The sequence below is a fragment of the Sturnira hondurensis genome, unplaced genomic scaffold (genome assembly GCF_014824575.4).
Source record: "Sturnira hondurensis isolate 20B ecotype Veracruz unplaced genomic scaffold, ASM1482457v3 Scaffold0021354, whole genome shotgun sequence".
In the NCBI taxonomy this organism is placed as follows: domain Eukaryota; kingdom Metazoa; phylum Chordata; class Mammalia; order Chiroptera; family Phyllostomidae; genus Sturnira; species Sturnira hondurensis.
In genome coordinates, this window is record NW_028093985.1 from 23,487,892 (window position 1) to 23,512,267 (window position 24,376).

A 24,376-nucleotide genomic window follows, 5' to 3' on the forward strand; every position below is an offset into this window, starting at 1 on the left:
CACCGAATGTACAACATGGGCACTTTTCATAGGCTAATTGGAAAATACTTGTGTGAGATATTAAAAATAATGTTTTCCAAAACTCCTCTTTATGGGACAATAATGCCATTTACATGTCCCTTGTCCCCCAACAGAAAAACTGTTTTGAAGCAAGAAATTCCTTTTGCATTTAATAATACCTTTTGCATTAAATTTTCCTAAATTAAAAACCCAATCCCGACCTACATTTCCTAATACATACTTTAATCTATAATTCTAAATTTTATTTTTGGAAACTATTAATAGTGGGCAGAAAGGAAAAAACAATTATTATGATAATTTTCATGCCTTCATAAAGAAGTTTATCCTCATTTTTTATACTTCTCTCTAAGGTCATACCACAGTTATATATCATGGTATTGGCCACCACTGTGTTCTTGTTAAGTAAGTTTTGATTCCATATTTTAGGGTAAATGTAAATTTGGACACTACACATCAAAACCATAGCTGAATATTTGCTTGAGCTTTCAATAATCCTTAATATTAATGTTAAGTTAAAACATTTCTGCCAGTTTTGTAGTTCTAAATTAAAAGTCTTGGAAGAAATTACTCTTTAGGAAAAGAAGAAAGCTCACCTTATTACAAAATTATGACTGTCAATCTCCTTTCCACATTCACTATCTAGCAGAATGCCAGAATTTCCAACAACTGCACAGGTCTTAAATCTGCGATTTTTCATTGGTGAAACTTCGGGTAGGAGGCTATGCAGGTCTTGAGAAATATTTAGTGTCCGGCGCCTGTCAAGCACGTAGTGGATGACATCACCAGGCTTGAAACTGCTCTTGACCACTGAAACATCTCTTTCTGCATCTAGGAAACGAAGAATGTTCTTCCTATATTTGAAATATAAAGTGGTCCATTAATGACAACTTATCAAAGAACTGGCGACATTATTTACAAAGTACCACATGATGACATGTAAACTGGTAAATCACTAATCTTAAATTGTGAGTTGGTAATTAAAGCAACCAATTAAATAGATTCTATAGGAAATGGAATATATATTTAAAAATCATTTGCACGTAGTTTTTCAATGATTTTCTAAATAAATACAGTTTATACACCCATTTGTATTCACCCATTTGTAGAGTGAAAAAAGACTCTTTATCCATCAGAACATACAAGAAAATTAGTTCAGTAAGTAAAATGTAATTGTCATGACTTGGCTTTGAATAATTAGATATCCTGTTGGCTTTAATTAATTTTCTATAGTCATCTATTTTTGTTTAATATTGTCTAATTAAATTGAATAGAAATAACTTGATATTGTTTGGAATTACACTTTAATAAACTCTATTAAAATAATAGAGCTTTTCAATTAACTTGTACACATTTACCCAAATTATGTGTACATTATAATTACTTGAGGAAGAATAAAAACTATAATACTATCTGTATTAAAAAGCTGGCTTCAGACTTCCACCAAGATGGAGGCATAGGTGGAAACACTGTGCCTTCTCCCACAACCAAGTTTGAATACAACAAAGGTTTAGTAAACAAAGACGCAGCCAAAGAACAGAAAATTGAACTATACGGAAGTCCGACAACAACGAACCGTTCAACCAGACCGGTAAGAGGGGCAGAGCCAGGGGAAAGATCCCCCCCTCCCCGACCCCAGGCTCCCAGGCAGCCAGGGCAGTGTCTGGCAGACCCAGTGAGGGCGCAGGGTGGCGGGCTGGCCATGGTCACACATTCACGGGCAGATAAACCAGCAAAGAAGTGAGCAGTGAACAGTGAGCCAGACCTCGCAGGCCCCAGTGGCAGGAAGCAGCAGAAGAGACTGCCACTGCCCCTCTTGGACCCCGCCCCCATGTACAGCGTCACAACCCAGCAACTGAATTGCCCCACCCTGGTGAACACCTAGGGCTCCACTCCTCGTAGAACTCAAAGCCTCAGAGCCAATAACTCTAAGTGAAAAAGAAATAGTCAACCTATCAGATACACAGTTCAAAACACTGGTGATCAGGATGCTCACAGAACTGGTTGATTTTAGTCACAAATTAGAGGAACAAATGAAGGCTAAACTGATTGAAATGAAGGAAATGCACAGGAAACCAATAGTGATGGAAGGAAAACTGGGACTCAAATTAAGGGAGTGGACCAGAAGGAAGGAAGAAACAACCAAACAGAAAAGAAGGAAGAAACAAGAATTCAAAAAAATGAGGAGAGGCTTAGGAACCTCCAGGACTTCTTTAAACGTTCCAACATCCGAATTATAGGGGTACCAGAAGGGGAAGAGGAACAGCCACAAATGGAAAACTTACTTGAACAAATAATAAAGAAGAACTTCCCCAGTCTGGAAAAGGAAATAGACTTCCAGGAAATCCAGGAAGCTCAGAGAGTCCCAAAGAATTTGGGCCCAAGAAGGAACACACCAAGGCACCTCATAATTACATTAGCCAAGATTAAAATGAAGGAGAGAATCCTAGAAGCAGCAAGAGATAAGGGGACAGTCACCTACAAAGGAGTTCCCATCAGACTGTCAGCTGATTTCTCAAAAGAGACCTTACAGGCAAGAAGAGGCCGGAAAGAAGTATTCTAAGTCATGAAAGGCAACGACCTACATCCAAGATTGCTCTATCCAGCAAAGCTTTCATTTAGAATGGAAAGACAGATAAAGTGCTTCTCAGATAAGATCAAATTCAGGGAGTTCATCATCACCAAGCCTTATTATATGAAATGTTAAAGGGACTTATCTAAGAAAAAGAAGATTAAAAACTATGAACAGTGAAAGGACAACAAACTCACAGTTATTAACAGCCACACCTAAAACAAAAGCAAACCAAGAGGACAGCTAGATCAGGAGTGGAACCATAGAAATGAAGAACACATGGAGGGTTAGCAACAGGAGAAAGGGAGAAGGAGAAGAGGGGAGAAGGTACAGAAAATAAGTAGCATAGATGGTAGGTAGAAAATAGATAATAGGGAGGGCAAGAATAGTAGGGGAAATGTAGAATCTAAATAACTTGAGACACGTGGTCATAAACTAAAGGGGGGAATGGTGGGGGAGGGGGTGTGCAGGGTGGAGGAAAATGAAGGGGGAATAGAACAACTGTAATTGTATAATCAATAAAATATATTAAAAAATAAAATAAAGTAAAATAAAATAAAGAAAGATAAAAAAGCTTGCTTCCAAGCTCAAAGCATCCAGGAAGTAAGGCATCTACATTAGAGGAGAAGATATATAGAGCACTGGACTCATGGCAGAGGTAGCTAATTGTTCCTCAGTGTTCTTTCTTCCGTCCTTCTTTGTAGTATTGAGTCTTCTAAGTTTTAATTGATCGCATCGATGCCCAGCTGGAACATTTCCAAGTTTTCAAACCCAAGTGCATCTAGGTTTGGTCCTGTGCGTCTGTTTTCTTAAACGGTGTTTGAGTGAATCATGACTATGACTATCTGAGAGAAAAATAGATTTTCAACTTGTTTGAACCACTGCATTTTAAGGTCTCTTTTTTGTGGAAGCTTAGCCTACCCCATGACTAATAAAGAAATTGGTAAAACATGTAAGATGCTACATAAACATACATGCATATGCTAAGTTTGATGATGACAAATGGAAAAAAAACAGATGTACTGGGCCAGAAAGCTCGTCACTTTTGGCATGACAGAGCAAAGCTCCTGATAAAACTATTGTCTGTAACAATTGGGAAATCACAGTATATACCTAACCAGCCTGTTATTGTTTTAAAAGTGTTTATATATTGTTTGTTCCATTCAGCAAGACCCTAGAAGATTGGTGAAGTTAAGCATAAAATAGCCAAATTGAAAGCTGAAATTAAAGGGAACATCTCTAATAATAACCTATAATCTAAACTGTGAGAGTCAAGTAATTGGGACCTCCCAAATGTTTCTGATGCCCCAGTGAGCAAGAGATGAAACTGTAAATCACAGCCATCCCAACAGCAACATGGATATCGTCTTCCCATCTACGTATATTTATTATAATGACTTAAGAATAGCCGCCATTACGCGGAGGGAGCCAGAAGACTGAAGAAGCTGTGTTCAGAAGTTTTGGGGTGAGGTATTCGACCAGGAACTAATTACAAAGAAGTAGCCCAAGAGCCCAATAAATTTTTGAGAATTGTATTGCCAAAGAAATCACAAACCTGCTTTACAAAGTCTGAGATTGCTTGATCCCTAATCTACCAAACATATATCAGCTACAAGCAATCTGAGAAAGCTCTTTTCTAGTAGTTTGAAAGTTGGGTATTATTCACTGGTGTGCACTTATTGAAGCTTGTATTTTCAGAGTTAAAAACAATGTCGTTATTATAATAAGATATGACAGGCATATTTTTCCTGTAGTGTTATCATTGTTTAAGCTCCATCACAACTTATGCGCTTTCTTACTGAGCACAATGTTAGCCTTCCTTTCATCACTTCACCAGAAAGGCAATTTCCCAAATCACCTTATAAGCCTGAATCATGACTAGCAGAAAGACGTGGAAAATTACTCACTCATATCTTTCTTCTGATTTCTTTATTTAGGCTTGCTTTAAATAGGTCCCAGTTTAATGTGTGGTATAATTAGAAAACCAGACCATTAAAAAACTTTATTTTGCCAGATTTTACATGGAATATGTTCATCATCTCTGAAAAATAAGGTTTTTGAAAACTCTTCCTCAAGTTTTCTGAGTACAGGTCTCTTACCTTTTTGTATATTGGAAAAAGAAATGCAGGAAGATACAAGTAGAAGCATATACTGTGTTTGTGGATTGGAAGAATTAACATCATTACAGTGTCCATACTACCCATAGCAATTTATAGACTCCACAAAGTTCCTATTAAAATATCAATGATGCATTCCATAGGTGTAGAACAAATTCACATGATTCAAAAAAGACCCAGAATGGCCTCAGCTATATTGAGAAAAAGAACAAAGTTGGAGGTATCACAGTATCTGATATCAAACTATATTACAAGGCTATTGTAGTCAAAAGAGTCTGGCATAAGAACAGACAATTGGGTCAATGGAACACAACAGAGTCCAGAAATAAACCCACATCTTAATGGTTGATTAATATTTGACAAAGGAGGCAAGAGCATACAATAAAGTAAACATAGTCCCTTAAATAAATGGTACTGGGAAAATTGCACAAGAACATGTGAAAAAATGAAACTAGACCACTAATTTATACCATGCATAAGGATACATTCTAAATGGATAAAAGACCTAAATGTAAGTCACAAAACCATAAAAATCCTAGAGGAAAATATAGGCAGTAAAATCCCACATATCTCTCATAGCAATTTCTTTGCTGATACATCTCCTACAGCAAGGGAAATAAAAGAAAAATAAACAAATGGAGCTGCATTGAACTAAAAAGCTTTTACAAAGCTAAAGAAACCATCAACAAAGTGAAAAGAGAGCCCACTGGATGGGAGAACACATTTGCCAATAACACATCTGACAATGATTTAATTACTGAAATATAGAAATAACTTACACAACTTAACAGCAGGAAGACAAACAATTCAATTAAAATGGGCAAGGGACCCAACAGATACTTCTCCAAAGAGGACATATACTTGGCCAACAAGCATATGGAAAAAATGCTCAATGTCACTAATTATCAGAGAAATGCAAATTTTAACCACAGTGAGGTATCACCTGTCAGAATGTCCATCATCAATAAAACAAACAAGTGCTGGTTAGAATGTAAAAAAAGGGGATCCTAGTGTGGCAATGCAGACTGGGGTAGCCACTGTTGAAAACAGCATGGAACTTCCTCAAAAAATTAGAAATAGAACTGTCTTTGATTCAGCAGTCCCACTCCTGGCAACACATCCTAAGAACCCTGAAACACTAATCAGGAAAAATATATTCACCCCTATGATCAGAGCAGTGTTATTTATAATAGCCAAGGTCTGGAAACTGCCTAAGAGTACATCAGTAAATGAAAGGATGAAAAGGCTGTGGTACATTTACACAATAGAATTCTACATGACCTTAAAAAAGAAGGAACTCTTACCCTTTACTACAGCATGGATTGACGCAGAGAATATTATGTCAAGTGAAATAAGCTAGTCAGAGAAAGACAAATACTGTAAGATTTTACTCATGGGTGAAATCTAATGAAGAAAATGAAGTGATGAATAAAATAAAACCAGAGGTATGGACACATGGAACAGACAGATAGATCTCAGAGGGAAAGAGGGTGGGGGGAATGGAAGAGATTAGCCAAAGAACATGTATGCATATATGCAAAGTCCATGGACACAGACAACAATGTGGTGAAGGCTGGGAGGGGAAAGGCAAATGAGTGGAGGGAGGGGAAGGGTGAGAAAGTGGGATCATCTGCAACAGTGTCAACAATAAAAAATGTAAAATAGAGAAAAAAGAAAACATGTCCTCAAATAGTTAGAATAGTAGGTTCATCACGAGTTAAATCTCTACAGGAAAACTTGTATAACTTCCCTACAAATGAAATTTAAAAATTAATAGAAATACTATCAGACACCATAGCAGTTCATTGTAACAACATATGAGTTATATGAGATCATATGAGAAAAGAATTTCTGGTGAATTCAGCAACTACAGGGCATGTGTATTGCAGAAAATTCAGAAGTCTTTCATGATGTTAAGCAAGTATGGTTCTTAATGAAACTTAATAACAAGTACCAAGAGCAGAGCAGCAATGCACAGAAACTTTTATACATACTTATAAACTATAATTTATTTGTTTGAGGGGAAGAAAGTAATGTCTGATGCTTGTATTTCAACAAAATTTTTTCATTTCCTGTGACAACGACAAAGCTGGCTCTAAAATAAAGACTGCACGGATGTGGTCAAATCACCAAATGAGGAGGTATTATCATTTTCCTTTGAACATAATTTGGAGGGGTTGCGGTAGATCTGTGAAGATGTAACTCACAAGCAGTGGCACACTTGCAAGCACGGAGTGAATAGATTTCAGGTCCAGATTTGAAAGAAGACTCTAGAGCTTGGAAATCCCTTTTCTCAACAAAAAAAGTTAACACTTAAATGCTTGTCAGCTGATTGCAAGAGAGACTTTCCAATAACAGATAGAAAGCCGCCAAAATATGTTCAAGTACTAAGTCTTCTAAATTCCTGAGTATCAACGGACATCTTTAATTATTTGCTCAGGGAAAATTGATATAAAATTGGACTATTCGAGTTCAGAAATGTTTTGAAAAACATCACATTGTTCTTGGAAGAAAATAATGCTTCATGAGATAAATAATTATTAAATGCAGATGACACTATTGTGTGTTTTCTTCCAATATTGTTATAGGCTCAACAATAGTTTTGTGTTTGTTTATTTAATACCAGTGATAAAAACAGTGAAAGTACTCTCCAAGACAGAATAAAAATTCCAATTCATGTAGATTAATCAAAATATAAAAATATATACATTTTTAGGCAAAACTCAGAATGATTCTTAGGGTAGTATTCGTTTTTTGAAACTGAGAGGGAGGGCAAAAAAACCTTGAATGTCTCCACTATATTCCTTTTCTTATATGAAACCAAACTTTTAGTTACTCATTTAAGGCTTAAATCTATGGATGGGAAGTTATCTGAGTCAAGATTCCTGATGTAGGATGGAAGACTGAAAATAATTACTGAATGAATAATATTTTGACTTCAGTGTTTAATTTGTTTTGTAAACCGTAAGAAAAGGTAAGTTTTTTTGCTTCCCAGAAGGCTATGGAGATTTTATTTTCTTTTTTTAAAACATTTTGTTTATTTTTTAGAGAGAGGGAGAGAAATATCAATATGTGGTTGCCTTTCACACGCCCACAACTGGGGATCTGGCCTGCAACCCAGGCATGTGCCCTGCAACCCAGGCATTGGAATCGAACTGGCGATCTCTTGGGTTCACAGGCCAGCGTTCAGTCCACTGAGCCATATCAACCAGGGCTTGGCATTTTCTTTTAGATTATAGATACAAAGGGCTATAAAAAGTTCTGTGAATTTGCTAAGTCTGGTTGTTCAGACTGTAGCAAAAAAAAAGAAGAAGAAGAAAATCAGTGCTTCAGTATAATTACCTAAATGTCATTGGAAACATGAAAAACTCTTGAACTTAGTTGGAACTGAAACAATTTATCACCAAAGAGAAAAGACATGCTTTTGCTCAGAAGATAATTGATATGAATGAAAAGAGCATGTTAAACCAAATTACTTCAGAATGAGAGAGAGAGAGAGAAAGAAAACTCAATTTAACTTCTGGGCTCTAAGGAAACATGAATCAACAAAAGCTACTGTTCAATATACTGGCTGAGCCAGTTACATCCTCATTTAATGTTGTGGAGAGGTTCTTAGAAACTGTGACTTCAAGGGAAAGAAGTCATACAGCAAAACTAATTTTGCCATAGGCTAATTGATAAAAACAAGTTAGGTTCCTAGAGTACATTTCTGGTCACAAAAACACCATCAGACTCCTAAGTTAAAACCCAGAACATTTCAAATATTAGACAGTGAAATGAGTGTGAGCTACACACACATTTAAGAAGGATGAATAAAAACAAGGAAGAGAATTCTTTTCCAACTCTCTCATTCCAGTTCAGGGTCACAGGCGACACGAGCCTTTCCTGGCTCCCTGGACAGGTTGCCTTTGCATCTCAGGACCACTCACATACAAACCCACGCCCACACTCAGACCGTGAAAATGTAGACACCCCAGTTCACCTAACACACACGTCTCTGGTGTGGGAGGAAAGCAAAGGACCCAGAGAAAAGCCACGCAGACATGAGGAGAACATGCAAACTCCACAAAGACAGTGGTCAGCGACTTTTTTTTCTCTCATCAGTGTTACAATGGAATGATGTTGAGTGAAACCACATTACTCAAGGGTCTGCTATGCAAGTTTTCCTATATGTATTCAAGTTATTGCCAGATATTTAAAGCAGGGGGTTGTATTTTCTGTGTGTACTTGTCCCTATATGTCTGTCATTTTGTGAACATAATGTAACTTCTGGAACCCCATTATATGAGCACTTAAATTATATAAACACACCTAAACTCAGCAACTGTTTTAATAAGTTAATAAAGTAACTGAAAGAACCTGAAAATATGTGTTTCACTTTCAGTGAGACTAAAAACTCAGTCATGAAGATCATTTTTGGTCAGGCAGTGCTGGCTTAAACTGAAAGGTGGTTTAGACAGTTAAACTGACAGAAATAGGTTTCATAACAGAAACTTTTCAACTGAATTTTCAACTAGAATTTCCCTTCCCTTTCAACAACACCCATCACTTGAAATAGTAGCTACAACGTCTCAGAGAATTAACTTACTGAACATTGTTTTCATTGATGAAATGTTAAATATAGCTAACATATTACCAGGTGACACTCTTTCTTCTCTGTAGGTTTCTTATCAACAATAAACATATATGTTGTGTCAACTAAAATTTAATGTACATGACATTGCTGACTCCATCAGCAAATACTGTGAGACAAATCTTACAGTGGGAAGGCATCACAAGTGGAGAAGCAAATTAGGTTACGACACATATATTAGCAGTCAGGCTTTGCAAACCTTTGACTCCAAAGAGCACTGAATCAATTCAATTGTTGCATGGTTTATTAAAAAGAAAAAGAAAGTTTAAGAAGTACCAATTGTTTCATTATGCCTACAAAGAGCAGAAAGAAAGAAGACACATTTTTGTTTGGTTATTTTTTCTCAAAAGATTATTTCAGTGAGCAACATGCGTCAGAGTTCTGAATGAACATAACCTGTCTCTTGTTCAGGCTTCTGAGCTTAGGGTCCTCTATGGTACCAAATGAAAGGACAAAGGTGTCCCAAAATGCTTAAAGGAACATACTTTCTGGTTTAATTTACACCAGTGGTGGCCATTTAATATTTGATCCAGTACTTGGTAATGTTGGATGCATAATATATTTTATTATCCTTTTATTTTAATTGTTGTTCAAGTACAGTTTTCTTTTACTCCCATCCCAGCCCAACCCCTCCAGCGCCACCATCTCCCTCCCATTTCCACCTCCCCCCCAAGTTTTTGTCCATGTGTCCTTTATACTTATTCCTGTAAACCCTTACTCTTTTCTCTTGAAATTCCATTCCCTTTCCCCTCTGGTCATTGTCCTTATTGTAATGTATAAAACTATTTTTTACTTCAGAAACATGCATTTAATGAAATATATTTTAGTATTAAAGAACAGTTTTCCAATTAGACACTCCTGACTTTATAGCTTGACTATGCCACTATGCTGCTGTGTGACTGGCAATGTATTCTACTGGTCACTTACTGAACAAAGTAAGTAGAAGTGTTTGTAAAATTTTTTCTAAAGAAACTCATAGAGGGGAGGTGAGAGGTGGGGTAGTAAAAAAAAGAAAAGGGATTAGTCAAATAACATGTATGCATGACCCATGGACAATGGTGTGCGGATGGCCTGTAGAAGTGGGAGATGCTGGGTGGAGGGGGGCAAAGGGAGAAAAACTGGGACAACTGTAATAGCACAAACAATAACATATAAAAAAGAAAATCAATGATGCAACAGCAAATTCATTTTTATAGATAAGAGTATTTAAATTTGCAGTTATCTTTAGTTGACATGCTAGCTTTTTCTGTTTAGAAACTTTGATATATGGTAACACTAAGAGTTGAAAATAGTTTTTCTGACTCATTATTGCACACTTAACCTGTCCTTATGGGTGGCTGAGCTCACACATGTCTATACATCTACATTTGGTATTGCCATTCTTTACATTTCAGTTCAACATGTGAAAAAAAGACAAATAAGAAAAACTTAAAGATGGAAAAAACAAAATTAAGTCACAGATGTTGGACACAACCAAATGATACCTTAGTATAATATTCACAGATTTACTTACAACATCTTTAAAGTGTGTTATTTCTTAGCTTAGAATAATAAATAAGCATAAATTAGTAACAATAAAAGCAAGCCTTTAACCAAGCTAATTGTTTTAATTATGAAGTTAGCTATAAAATGAATAAAATCCCCTAAATCATGATGAACCTTCAAAGTGCAATGACCTAACACATGAAACCATTTCTCTTGGACAGCTCCCCAGAGATACGGTTTTTTGATGAATATATATGAATCTATTCTTGATATGCCTATGAAAGTAGCAGAGTACATATAGGGCTGAATGAATGAATGATAAAAAAAGAAAATTGTGTCTATAAATATAAAGAAAAACAACTTATCTTCAGTGACTGTTGTACACTTTAATGTAAATAGATAAATACTTTATTAGGAATGTCACAAGAGTGTTATAAGTTTAATGAAATTTTTAAAACAAAGAAGGCTTGGAAGCATGATTCAATCATGTAAGATCAAAAATGATTAATTTTACTGTGTTAATAAAAAAACTACAGTAGTAATTTTCTTAAAAATCCTCACCCAAGGATATGTTCATTGATTTGTTTTTTTGAGAGAGAGGAAGGATGAGAGAGAGACATCAAAGAGTTTTGAAAACACCTGTAAAATATGTCCACACCCACTCACTGACACAAAGTAATGTGGTTCTTCATAAATGCTATAGATATGGAGAAAAAAAGAAAAAATAATCCAAAATACTTTACAATTAGTTTTCAGTATGACTTTTAAAAAAAGATAAGCTAACAATAAGACATTTTTGTATTGTAAATTTTTTATTACAAGTGTCAAGCTGATTAATAATCATTAGTCACCACTGCTCTAAGCAATTATAATTTTAATGGACTGTTTGCATGTTGCACAATAATGGTTTTACAAATTATTATTTTGTTGTAAGGAAATGACAACTTTGTGTGCATTGTTCAATATTTATTCACTGTTTTATTGTTTCTTTATTTATCTATTAAGGAGAACCATATAAAAGAACACTAATATTTCATACATATTAATCAGCTGTTATAATTGAAAATAGATCATCCTGAAAGATATGAATGCAACTCTCATTGATTTGTAAAATTGCAATAATGAACTGCTTGGATTAATTTATCTTTAATACCGTTAGCTTGAATATCTTAAAAATAGCAAAACATACCCCAGTAATCTCATGTATATCTGCAGTATTCATTTTTTAAGCCTCTCACCCAAGGATATGTTTATTGATTTAGAGAGAGAGAGATGGATGTGAAAAAACCGGGGATCAGTTGCCTTCTCTACTCGCCTCTACCAGGGATAGAACAATAACCTACATGGGGGCCCTGACTGGGGATGGAACCTGCAACCTTTTGGTTCACAGGATGATGCTCCAACCAGCTAAGCCACCTGGCCAAAGCTAGAGTACTCACTTTGGCATAGATACTGGGAAGGCACGACCAGACATATTAATTTAACAATTGCCAATTGCTTATTTAATTTACTTGCTAGATTTTATTTTATCTGATATATTACTTAGCATGTCTAATATATTAATTAAGCTGTTATAATTTCTTAACTTACTTTGCTTTCTTCCATTACATTCTATTACGTGATCTGCAAAGCCTTATCTAATTGTCCCCCTTTTGCCAATCACTCAATTTTAAAGGTCTCTTTGAGATATCCTTAGAGACTAAATATTTCCTTTTTATTTATTCATTTATTGTTACTATCACTAGAATGATACTGGTTAATAAAATTATACAGGTTTAAGTGCATAGTTCTATGATACTGCATTGTGTGTTTCCCACCCAAAGTCACACCTCTTCCATCAGTCAAAATATATTTGACCCTCTCTGCCCTTTATGTGCTCTCTCACTCCTCTTTCCTTCTGGGAACCACCATACTGTTGTCTGTGTCTGTAAGATTTTGTTTGTGTATGTGTCTTATTTGTTCATTTGTTGCTTTCAGTTTTATACTCCACATGTGATTGAAGTCAAATAGTTCTTGACATTTTTTTGTCCAGCTTATTTTGTTTAGCATGATATCCTCAAGATCCATCTATGCTGCAAATGGCAGTGTTTCATTTTTTCCTTATTGCTGAGTAGTACTCCATTGTATATGTGTCCCACATCTTCTTTACTCACTCACTTATCAAGGGACACTTCAGTTGTTTCCAAGTCTTGGCCTCCGTGAATAATGCTGCAAATATTTTTTATAATAACCCATATTTCTCTCTTTACAATTTACCACCAAGAAATACGAATCCTTACTCTGTTCTAAGCTAAACCACACCTGTATTTTTGAGCACATCTAGTCCAACATCCTGAAGCTTTTTTTCTCATAATTATCCATCTGATACAGGGTTTCTAAAATCAAATGTGGGTATAAAGGTGTGAGAGAATGTGGAAGATATCAGATAGGTGTCCTGAGAGAAAGCAGACGCAGGAGTAAAAATGTCAGCCTAGAGAGACCATGCCTAGTGTTTGTTTCAGTCAAAGAGCTCTGAAGGGGAATCCAGGGTGGTCAAAGTGTTCCATTTTTCAAGAGTAATAAAAATATTTATTTTCATAAAGTATTTCCTAATTTTTAACATTGGCTTATTTTCCTATTCAGTTGAAATAAATCTTGCTTTGCTTATCATATTCTATCAAAGACGACACCAGTTTATAAACTTTGCCATCAGATTCCACTTATGTTCACTACTTGTACTCCACCTACCTATATACAATGTTCTCCCTAAATTACAAGCACCAAACATAACACCACTTGATATAACTGTGACTTGATACCATTTTCTCTTTCTAGTCACTGCCAAAACTTTAACACAAAATATTCTAACCATTCCTACATTTGCTTGACCCATCTCTTTAATTTCCAGGTATTTTTTCAAGTATATTTCAAATTGTAATGAGTGCTGTTGCTGCCATTTACCCTATGAATTGCTATGCATACTCTAAATATGAGTGTACATATTCATCCTTTAATTTATTTATAATCTATATTATATATGGGTCTAATCCAAGAAGTGAGTAGATAGAAACCCAAACAGGTCAGCAGCTTATCCCCTTAACTACTAACTACACTTAAAAAATCTGTATTAATATCCAATAATTGAATAATTAGCATTTTGCCAATAGTAGACACATTTAATGATTTTATTGCATAAAGGATGGTCATTCTCTTGAACTTTTAAAAAGAGCTCTGATTTAATGAAATGCTCTATTAAAATCTACCGACCAACATAAAAAGTAACTTAGAGAAAAATTATCTTCTTGCTTTCCCCATAATTAGGAAGCTCTAGCTTTACCTTTTTTCAGTAATAATGATTATAATTAAAGAAAATAAGGTATAATGGACATATGTAAGCACCAACTTTGATTTCAAGAGGTTGTTTCAGCTAAAATGTTACAAAGAATAAGCCAGTACTCTATAAAGTTTATTTTCTGATTTTTACCTGTTTTGGATATAAATACTGACACTCTGATTACAGGAGCTCACATAGAAATGCCAATTGATAGAGTAAGTCAAATTTATACATATTTATCAGCAAAATTGGAGTCAATGGGTTCTATTTCTAACTAGTGTTAAAAAACTCAAGATCTGTATGAAGACTTAATAGAGAAGTTAAAGGTAATTCTCAAAATATATGGCTATCCAGAGTAATTGAGTGAACAAAAGAAAAGTATGTTAAATATTAGTACTCACTTAAATATCTTATTCCATTAATATAAAGACAATATATTCAAACTCACACATTCTCCTTAAATTTCTGACTGCATAATGATTTCAGTTTTATGGTTTCATATTCTTAAATGAGTAACATTTAGTAGAGCTGCTTAACTCATATTAAAGTATTCATACTTGAACTATAAATTAAGCATTCAGTATAAGTTTGCCAAGCCCCAAGTATTCTGCCTTATTAAAGAAACTCACCTTATCTCCAGGACCAATGAGGAATTGATTTTCCAACCTTCTACAGAGTGCTGGAAGATTGAAGAGCCAGCCTTTCGAATGATTTTATCAGAACTATTGACAAGGGATCGACTCAAACACAGTTCACCATCTCTGAAACAAAACAAAATGCCAGGTTTGTGAAAGTAAGAAGCATTTTAAGTAGCATAATACATCATTTTATTTAGATTACCAGTGAAAAATTGTAATACAATGTTTTCTACACATTACAAGAAGAGATATGACCATGATAAAAAGTATTATAAAGGTTGAGTAAATATGATTTTATTAGGACAATTACTTTATCCTAATAAAATATAGCCAATTTCATAGAAAGAAAAAGGCTTTGAAAGCAAAAGAAACCATCAACAATACAAAAAGGCAACTTACAAAATGGGAAAAGGTATTTGCAAATCATACATCCAATAAAGTGTTAATATCCAAATATATAAAGACTTCTTACAACTTAACAAGCAAAAATAACCCAATTTAAAAATAGGCAAAGGGCCTGAATATTTTCCAAAGAAGACATATAGTTGGCCAACGGACATATGAAAAGATGTTGAACAGTACTAATTTTTAGAGCAATGAAAATCAGAACCTAAGTGAGATATCACCTCACATCTGTCAAAATATCTATTATCTAGAAGGCAAAAAACACGCGTTGGAGATGATGTTGTGAAAAAGGATTCCCTTGTACACTGTTGGTTGGATTGTGAATTGGTATAGTCACTATGGAAAATAGTATGAAGATTCCTCAAAAATTAAAAATAGAACTACCACATAATCTAACTATTCCACTTTTGGCTTATTACCCAAAGAATATGAAAACACTATCTTGAAAAGATATGTGAGTTATGTCTAGAAAGTATCCATCTATATAATATGGAAAATAAGGACATTTATTGATAAAGATACAAGAAACATAGTACATAGGACAATGACACCTCAGTGCCCTTGAAAGTAGGTATCTTGGGACCTCACACATTTCTCCCAGTCACTGTCAGCTGCCCTGTCACATTTTCCTGAATCTCACTGACAAACTGAACTCTCTTCCCTTTCAAAGGTGATTTCAGTTTTGGGAAAAGCCAGAAGTTGCAGGGTACCAAATGTGGATTGGAGGGGGCTGAGTCACCTGGGTCATTTGATGTTTCACCAAAATATTCTACACAAGATGTGATGCCTAAGTGGGTGTGTTGTTGTGATGGAGGTGCCAATCAACAGATGCCCGTAGCTGATAGCTGATATGCCCAAAGGATGATAGCGATAGGCCTTCTGATTCATCCAAATAGTTTCTGCAGAGGAATTTTCAGCTTAATGCAAAATTTGATGCAGATTTATTGCTCTACTCGGTCATTCTGAATGCCATGGCCACACAGTACACATGCTCACTCAGCAGCACCTACCACCCCTACTGAATAGTATGGTGAAGTCATCATTATTCATGTCTGTGCATTCTAGTGCACTCATGTCTGTGCATTCCAGTGCAGTGATGGTTATATAGATGTCCTGCAAACCACTCTCCTTAGGTTAACAATGGTTGAACTTTTTCTGGGCAGACCTCCTATGCACCCCTATGTTCATAGCAGGATTATTTAAAATAAACAATATGTAAAAATATCCTAAATGCTAAATGTCTGTCCACAGATGAATGGGTAAAGAAGATGTGATACACACATACAAACACAAAATCAAATACTACTTAGCCTTAAAACAAGGATAAAGTCTCGTCATTTGTGACAACATGTATGGGTCCTGAAGATATTTTGCTGAGTGAAATAAGTCAGATGGAGAAAGGCAAATGCCCTATGATTTCACTCATATGTGTAAAGAAGAAAACCAAAACAAACAAAAAATAAAAACAAACTCATAGAAGCACACAACAGATTGGTAGTTACCAGATGGATGTGGGTGGGGGTGGAGTGAAATGAGCAAAAGTGGTCAATTGTATGGTGACAGATGGAAACTAGATCTTTGGTAGTGAGCACGCTGTAGTGTATACAAATGTTAAATTATAATAAAATACACCTGAAACTTCATAATGTTATAAACCAATATTGACCTTCATAAACCAAAGTTACCTAGATTAAAAAATAAGAATCTTGAAAAACAGGCTTTGTGACATTTAAAGAAAAAATTTCTCAAAAAGCATTGTTCTCCTTTAGCCCACCCCTACCCACTGCTGTATTCAAACAATGGAGACCGGATGTTTGGCCAATGTTCTGCATCTGTATACTTGAGACTCCCCAAATTATCATTTTATTTTCACAGAGGGCACATACACACAATGGAAAGAGCTTTTGTTTTGGACTAAGAGGACCTTGGAATATCATGTGATCTGGACATGTTGGTAATTCTATCACTTGCTAGCCTGTATGACCTTGGATGATATTTTTTTCTAAGCCACTAAGCCTTTATTTTACCTTGAAATTGCAATAACATTATTTAATTTGCAATGACTTTGTGAGGATTTAAGTAGGGCTCTGAATGTGAAAGTAATTTATACAGCAGTATTGACGTGTTAATTTCTAAAATTACTGTTGCATCACTCCAACAAAAGACACTTTCCTGGTGGTGGTGGTAAGGAGGCAGAGATTGTAGTGGGGAGAAAATTCACCGAGCAGACATTATTACTGGTATTTTCTATTACATCAAAGGAATCAACTCTGCTACTGCCCTCAGTCAATAGTCTCAGGCAAGCATGCCATGTAGCAGGGGTATTAGAAAGAAGGATGATAGCAATAGATACCTATGACCACATTTATGCCATTAGAATATCATTGACTGCTGAACTAGTTGAACTAGTACTTTCTTGGTACTTTATAGGTGTAAGCCCAGATTTAGAGAATCTAAAAGTTACTTGTTAATGGCATAGCCCTTTCAACATCTGTATTTATTTCCTTACGTATTATCTTTTTCTTAGCATTTCAAAAATATAATCAAAAAGTAACATGACTATTTGCTCAATCAGAAAGTTTAAATGTGTTTATGATGTAGGCAATCCTCACCCTCATCAATGGAAACACTGCTTGTGTAACAGCTGTTCAATGAATTCTGTAATTGGAGGCTCAGAGTTTGGTATTTTGGTCTGCATTTTTTTGAAACATGTACTTCCAGTCTGAAGCAACTCAAAGCATCACATGCAAATTTTACTCTCTGTAAAATTTAGAAGTCTGTAAAAATTAATATTTAAACCACTCTACTGATGAAAATGATACATTGGCGTGCTTATGCATAAATAATAATAATCATTTTTAGAGGTCATATAGGATGCAAGAAAACATTTGAAGCAACTTACCACTCAGTTGCCCAGAAGTCTATTTTTATATTACATTTCTAATGATAATAACTACATATGAACGAAAATGTGGATATACACATAACTTAATCTTTACACTTGGAGGTATGCCTTTAAGAGTATGATACAAGCTCTCACCATTTCTAGGGGTAGGGATCTTTCTAGTCTTCATCTTATTAATAACTGACTGCTAATATCATTTTTTCTAACCACAGATTACTATGATTGTGGCAATTATTTTAATTATCAGCAAATTTTTATAGAAGTTAAAAATATACACAGGCTGACATTGTTTAAATACCCACAAAGATTATTTTACCGGTATAGATACTGATACATTTTTACATGGCAGAATGATTGTTATGATGTACCTAGTTGTACAGAGCTTTTACTGAGCTTTCTAGAGATTTTTTCACAGTAAAAAAAAAATCAGAATTTTTAAAGTGATTTAAGTTTACATCAGTTTTGTTTTTTGTTTTATTTATTTATTTTTAGAGAGAGAGAGGAATGGAGGAAGAAAGGGAGAGAAACATCAGTGTGTGGTTGCCTCTCACATGGCCCCAACTGGGGCACTTGGCCCGCAACCCAGGCATGTGCCATGACTGGGAATTGAACCGGTGACTCTTTGTTTCACTGCCCATGCTCAATCCACTGAGCTACACCAGCCAGGGCTAAATCAGTTTTATAGTAATGAAATGCTACTATGTTACTATGCTGTTTGCATTATTTTCACTGAACTGGTAAGTCAAATTTCAGTTTTTTTATCACTGGAAAGGACTTTGAATGAAAACAGCTACAACTAATTAATTTCTTGGAGTCAATGAAATTCCTGTATGGGCTTAGTGCAATGTGAAGCTCTAGAGCAAATTTCTTTGCATAAAGTTAAATGGATTCCGAGAGATTTTTCACTTGTGACCTTGGTAGCATTCTGTTTTAGAAAAGGCTTTTCCTTCCTGTGAATACAAGGCAAAAGGACTTTACCACCCCCTCTACTAGTTTCTGATTCAGTATCAGACATAATTACTTAACAGCTACACTGAAAACACGTCTTGCATTCTTGCTATATATAGGAAGATTCAACATGTACTTTTATAGGAAAATTAAATGATGTATCAAGTAAATCATGCAGCATAAAGCAATATATATTATCAAGTATCCCTGCTTATATGGAACCCTCTTACATGTTCATCTATGCAATACTCCTGACATAAAGTAATCAATAATTATCTTATTAATACTTACAAATATATTTCTGTTTGAAATATGAGTTGTCAGGTATCACTTTAATTTGTTCTATTAATTCTACAGTATATAAAAATATGATTAATTTTGTTTTACGGAATTAGATCCTAAAATCATTGCATTTACCACTCTGAAAAACTCTTTATGATTTGTTTTGGAATGAATGTATCTCCTTTGGACTAGGTTAACTCTCCTCCATAATAAAATACTTTTAAAGTCATTTAAAAGAAAATAAATTGCATCCAACTCAGCCTGAACCCAAACGATAAGCATGTTTCTGTTTTAATTACCTGTGTCAAACAACTAACAATAAAGATGAGAGATGTACTACCTTAACTTATTGCTTTATGGTTTGTGCAGAGTTCCAAATGGAACATGTGAAGTAAAGTACATGTTTTCCGTTTTCTGATTTATGAGAGTGTATTCCATCGTAGAACAATCTGGAAGTAACTTTGCTGACAATGCTAATACTCATATTAGCATTGAAGAATGAATGCTTATCTTCACAGTCAATTCTGTCATAAGTTTCAGAACTAATAGTGGCAAGAAACATAAGGTATACAGTTAAATGAAAAAGATGTCTAGGTGATAAAATAATGTAATTTAATGTCTCATTTGTGGTCAACCAGGAAAACAGTACTTGGTAAATTTTAAGGAATGGCAATCAAAACAAATGCTTGTGTGATATTAAAGTTTCTCTTATACTCTCAAATACTTTATCTCATTAATTAAATAAGCATACCCACATAATTTTACCTATAGGTTACTTAAGTTAACAAATTTCCAATTTTCCTATTTATACCCAAATAGCACACAAAGAGCCAGTGAAGCCACGGGCTAATTGTGAGGCAACTGCCACTTTTTCCCGTTAAGAAAAATGTCAGTCAAGAGTAGACCACTTCATACTCCCAATGCCCTTTAAGTTCAACTTTACTAGCTGGTATCATGCCAGGCAATTTATAGGTTTGCATGGAAGGAAATATCAGTTTTAAATGTCTAATAATTACTAGATGTCTTCTCAAATAGTCCCTTATAAAAACCATGCTGCTAGTATTCCTGTGGACATAGGAGAATGTGGATGGTAGGTAGGGAAGTTGCGTTGGTTTTCTCCTTCCTACTGAGTGGAATGACTGCTCGACATCGTGTGTCGGATTAGTACTGTGTATAAGTGATTGTAGATTGGACCTTCAGTTAAGAGAAGCAGAAGTCCAATAGACAAACAAACTGTTTGCCTATTAAAACATGGTAGCAGGGGAAGCTAAATGTGAATTTAGGGGGATGTTCTAAAACATGAGCATTATGGAAGGCCCTTAATTGAATCTACTGCCCACTCAGAAGGCATGCAGTGCCCCCCAAAGGTCAGAGACTGCCTCTCTTACCTCACTTGTGAAAACTGGCTTGGGCTCTGGGGCCAAAACTCCATTCTAGTTTACTCATCTCAAAACTAGACCCTCCGCGTGGCTTGGGTAGAGTCAACAAGATGATCGTTTGATGAGTCAACTCCTCCACCAGAAGCACTATTCGGGAATTGAAATCATGAACTAGTATCACAAGCTTTTCCGTTGAACGTTTAATGCTGAGTGAAGCCTGGCTGCCCTGACGTTGCTCCCCGCAGCAGCACCAACTCCCCGGGAAGACCCCAGTAGTGGCCCACCTAGGACGCTGCGCTGCACTAACAGACGCACAACGCCGGCAGCCTGCTCTCTGCCTTGTCCCACACACCTGTAATTGCGGGTTTTAATTAAGGAGGAGGAGCTCAGTGGCAGGCTGAGCAGGAAAAGTGATGTTCTTTTAAGGGTGCCTGACCCTGCAATAAAGGCATCGCCTCCTTGTCCACCCTCACTCATTCTTCCACTCTCACTTCCAGCTCTGGGGAGGAAAGGACAGACCTGGAGCACACCTCGCTTCCTGGTGATTAAATCCAGCGCTTGCCCCAGGCTTTCTCAGGGGGCCAGGGAACAAACTGCAGCTCAGCCCGAAAAGGGTGCGAGCGAAACCCAGCCGTGCTAGCCTAACCGCAGCCTTAGTTCCACCCGGCCCCTCTTCCTCAACGCTCCGGGCAGCCCACCTCCCGCGGGGTCCCGCAAAGGGCCACAGGAGCAATATCGCTCCTGAAATGTGGAGCGTCCCGGGTCTGTTATTTCCCCGGAGTGACTCGCCCCGGGGTGCACGCTTCCTTCCCGCCGGCCTGTTTTGGGAGGCCCGGAGGGGGCGTTTTGGCAGCGTGTAGTGCCTTCTCCCGCTTCACTCGTCCCGCCCACTATTGCTCTACAGCTAGCGAGCTGTGGGCCCGAACCCTCGGAGTCCTGGCGAGGCTTGGCCGCTTTGTCTTGGCTCGGGCTGGTCTTCGGAGCCCACCAGCCCGGAAGCGAACAAAGAGCCTCGACCCCCACTCCCCAGCCTCCGCCTCTCCTCCACGCGCCGGTTCATCACCTCCCCAAAGACCCCTTTGTCTGCCTGGGAAGCTCAGGTCTGACTGGGATGCCCTCATGCCCCGCCCAAAACCCTTCTTTTCTGACTGTTGAGCTAGGTCACATTTGCAACCCACCCACTCCCAGTGTAAACGACCTCATAGAGTTCGGCATCGCCCCCCCCCCCAATAGACCATATATAGATTTATTGGTGCATAATGACCATCCAGGCCATTCCTTACTAGCTTTTTTATTCTGTTACAGTTCCTTTCGACTGTACTTACTGCTATCTCAGTTTTCTATAAAACAGCAATTCTTTCTACAAGGATAAGCCTGTGACTTGCTCACTTGAATGCTCATTACTTAGGGAGGAGCAGGAATATTAACAAATGGAGTGCAAGAAGTTCGTGTGTTTGTGCACGTTTTAGCAGTCCTATGTCACGCGCGTGCACACACACACACACACACACACACATACACAGGCAGGATTCTAACTTCGTTTTCACAAATGCCAAAGGAAATAAAAACCAAGCAGGCATCTCTGCCACTGTGGAGTTTCCGGTAGCGGATGCCTCGGGATGAGGGAGGATTTCCAAAAGAAGACTTTGAACACAGTTGACAACCAGGTTCACATCCTCAGAAAACGCTTCCAAGCCATGTAAGCAACACAAAGTTGCAGCCACCCCATCGGGTAAACTTCAAAGACACCGAGGCCAGGGGCAAGGAGGAAGGAAGTGTGATATTTAGAGAACTTACTGGGGTGGGGGGGAATTTTGAACTCATCTAGACAAAAAAAGGGGGGAGGATATAGACTGTGAAGAAGCTAAAGTACCTAGTTTCTAAAACTGTACCCATGACAACCATGCGTTTTATCCACGAAAGAGCAAATAAGAAAGTATCCTTGGTTGTACCTGAGTTTCCAATCCAAACTAAGATACACAGATCTACCCCACGCCAAAGAGTAAAGACAGGGTGGAGACACATTTCCTGCTTTCGGGGCTTTAACTTCAGCCCTACCAACAGCCAGCTTTCTCTAGCATCTCTAGAGTGATAAGGAAGAGAAAGGAGGGCAACCAGATGGTGGATAAAGACATCTTGCTTGAGTTCTGGCCACGGATTAAAAAGGCAAGGGCACACGTTCTTTGTTGACACTTCAGCCGTGACTTCCCTTTTGGAGTGTGAGCCCGGCGTCAACACAACTGTCACTGCCACCAAACAGCAGCAAGTTGAACTCTTACTGTGAACATGCCTAGAGAAGCACATACACACACCTCAACAACTGCCTTTGTTATTTAACACACGAGACTAAACACACACGAGCTCACAGGAACATACATGCTATCCCAGCCCTCACTCTATTGTCTATATTCACATTTCATTTATGGCTTGACTTTTTGTCACATCCTGAAATGAAGCTTTGCATTTACCCGATGAGTTGTGTCTCCTGGTGCTCCTCAGTTCTTGCTATTTCTTTTGTCTTATAAAAGATCAGGAGCAGACTTATGGTGCAGATCGTCCACCTCTTCCTAATGGAGCGCATCTTGGGTGCCCAGGAAAGTAGCGGTTGCCCCAGTTCCCGCACCTTCTCTGGATATAAAAGCTCCTCTTTCGGGGATACAGCCGCGGGCGGTGGGGGGCGGAATCTGTAAAACGTGAGGAGAGCGTGGAGCCGGGATCTCAGGAGCAGGTCAGCAGGGTCCTCTGCGGCCACGCTCTCACTGGGGCTCGAGCGCTGCCCAGCGCTCTCCCTCGCGGGTCGTGCCAGCCTTGCCCGGTCGGTCCGCGCCGCCTCCCCTAGGGCTCAGATTTCTTTAAAGACGAGACACCGTGTGCTTTGAAGGTGACGGACGCTTCTGCAGCTGGGTTCGGGGTCGTCACTGGCCCTTCCCTTTCCCTAGCAGGGAAACGATGAGCAAAAACAGCCAATCAACGCACTGAGGAGGCGGAGGCTGCTGTTGCCTTGCGTTGCCGGAGGCTGCTCGGAGAGTAACGTTGCCGGCTCTGCCCGCACTGTGCTGGGAGAGGAAACCTACAAGCTCAGAGTCGTACACACACACACACACACACACACACACACACACGCACAAGCTCGCAGGAACCACCACTCCTACACTCGGGGGAGAGCTCATTACTACAGGAGGAAGTCAGGCGGCTTTCTGAGAACACCCGAAGCGTCAGCTCCCTGGTCAGTGTTAGTGCAGGGATCGCCTGTCCGCATCCGCGTGGAGAGAGCACTTCAGCTGATTAGAGACGCGTGGTGGTGGAGAAATACTACAGAACGAGCTGGGAGCGAGTTGGAAGAAAGGTCGCTTCTTCCAAGCACTTTTGCTGAACACACGCACAGGCGCACACACATATGCATCCGCACGCCTTCCAAGTAGAGGGAATTCCAAGGGAGGGCGAAGGAGAAGAGGGCTTTTTATAANTGCAGGGATCGCCTGTCCGCATCCGCGTGGAGAGAGCACTTCAGCTGATTAGAGACGCGTGGTGGTGGAGAAATACTACAGACCGAGCTGGGAGCGCGTTGGAAGAAAGGTCGCTTCTTCCAAGCACTTTTGCTGAACACACGCACAGGCGCACACACATATGCATCCGCACGCCTTCCAAGTAGAGGGAATTCCAAGGGAGGGCGAAGGAGAA

The 24,376-nt window shown here is 37.9% G+C and overlaps 1 protein-coding gene across 1 annotated transcript in view; it reads right to left on the bottom strand.

Moving 5' to 3' along the window:
• The window catches only part of ST8SIA4 (ST8 alpha-N-acetyl-neuraminide alpha-2,8-sialyltransferase 4), a 95,441-nt gene extending 71,692 nt beyond the window's left edge, over positions 1-23,749 (bottom strand). The window contains exons 1-3 of the mRNA XM_037032178.1: positions 23,164-23,749; positions 14,768-14,899; positions 615-872 (exon numbers count right to left, since the gene is read on the bottom strand). Of these exons, the coding sequence (XP_036888073.1) occupies positions 615-872; positions 14,768-14,899; positions 23,164-23,276 (503 nt within the window). The 5' untranslated portion in view covers positions 23,277-23,749. The remainder of the gene's footprint in view (positions 1-614; positions 873-14,767; positions 14,900-23,163) is intronic.
• Between the last annotated feature and the right edge of the window lie 627 nt (positions 23,750-24,376).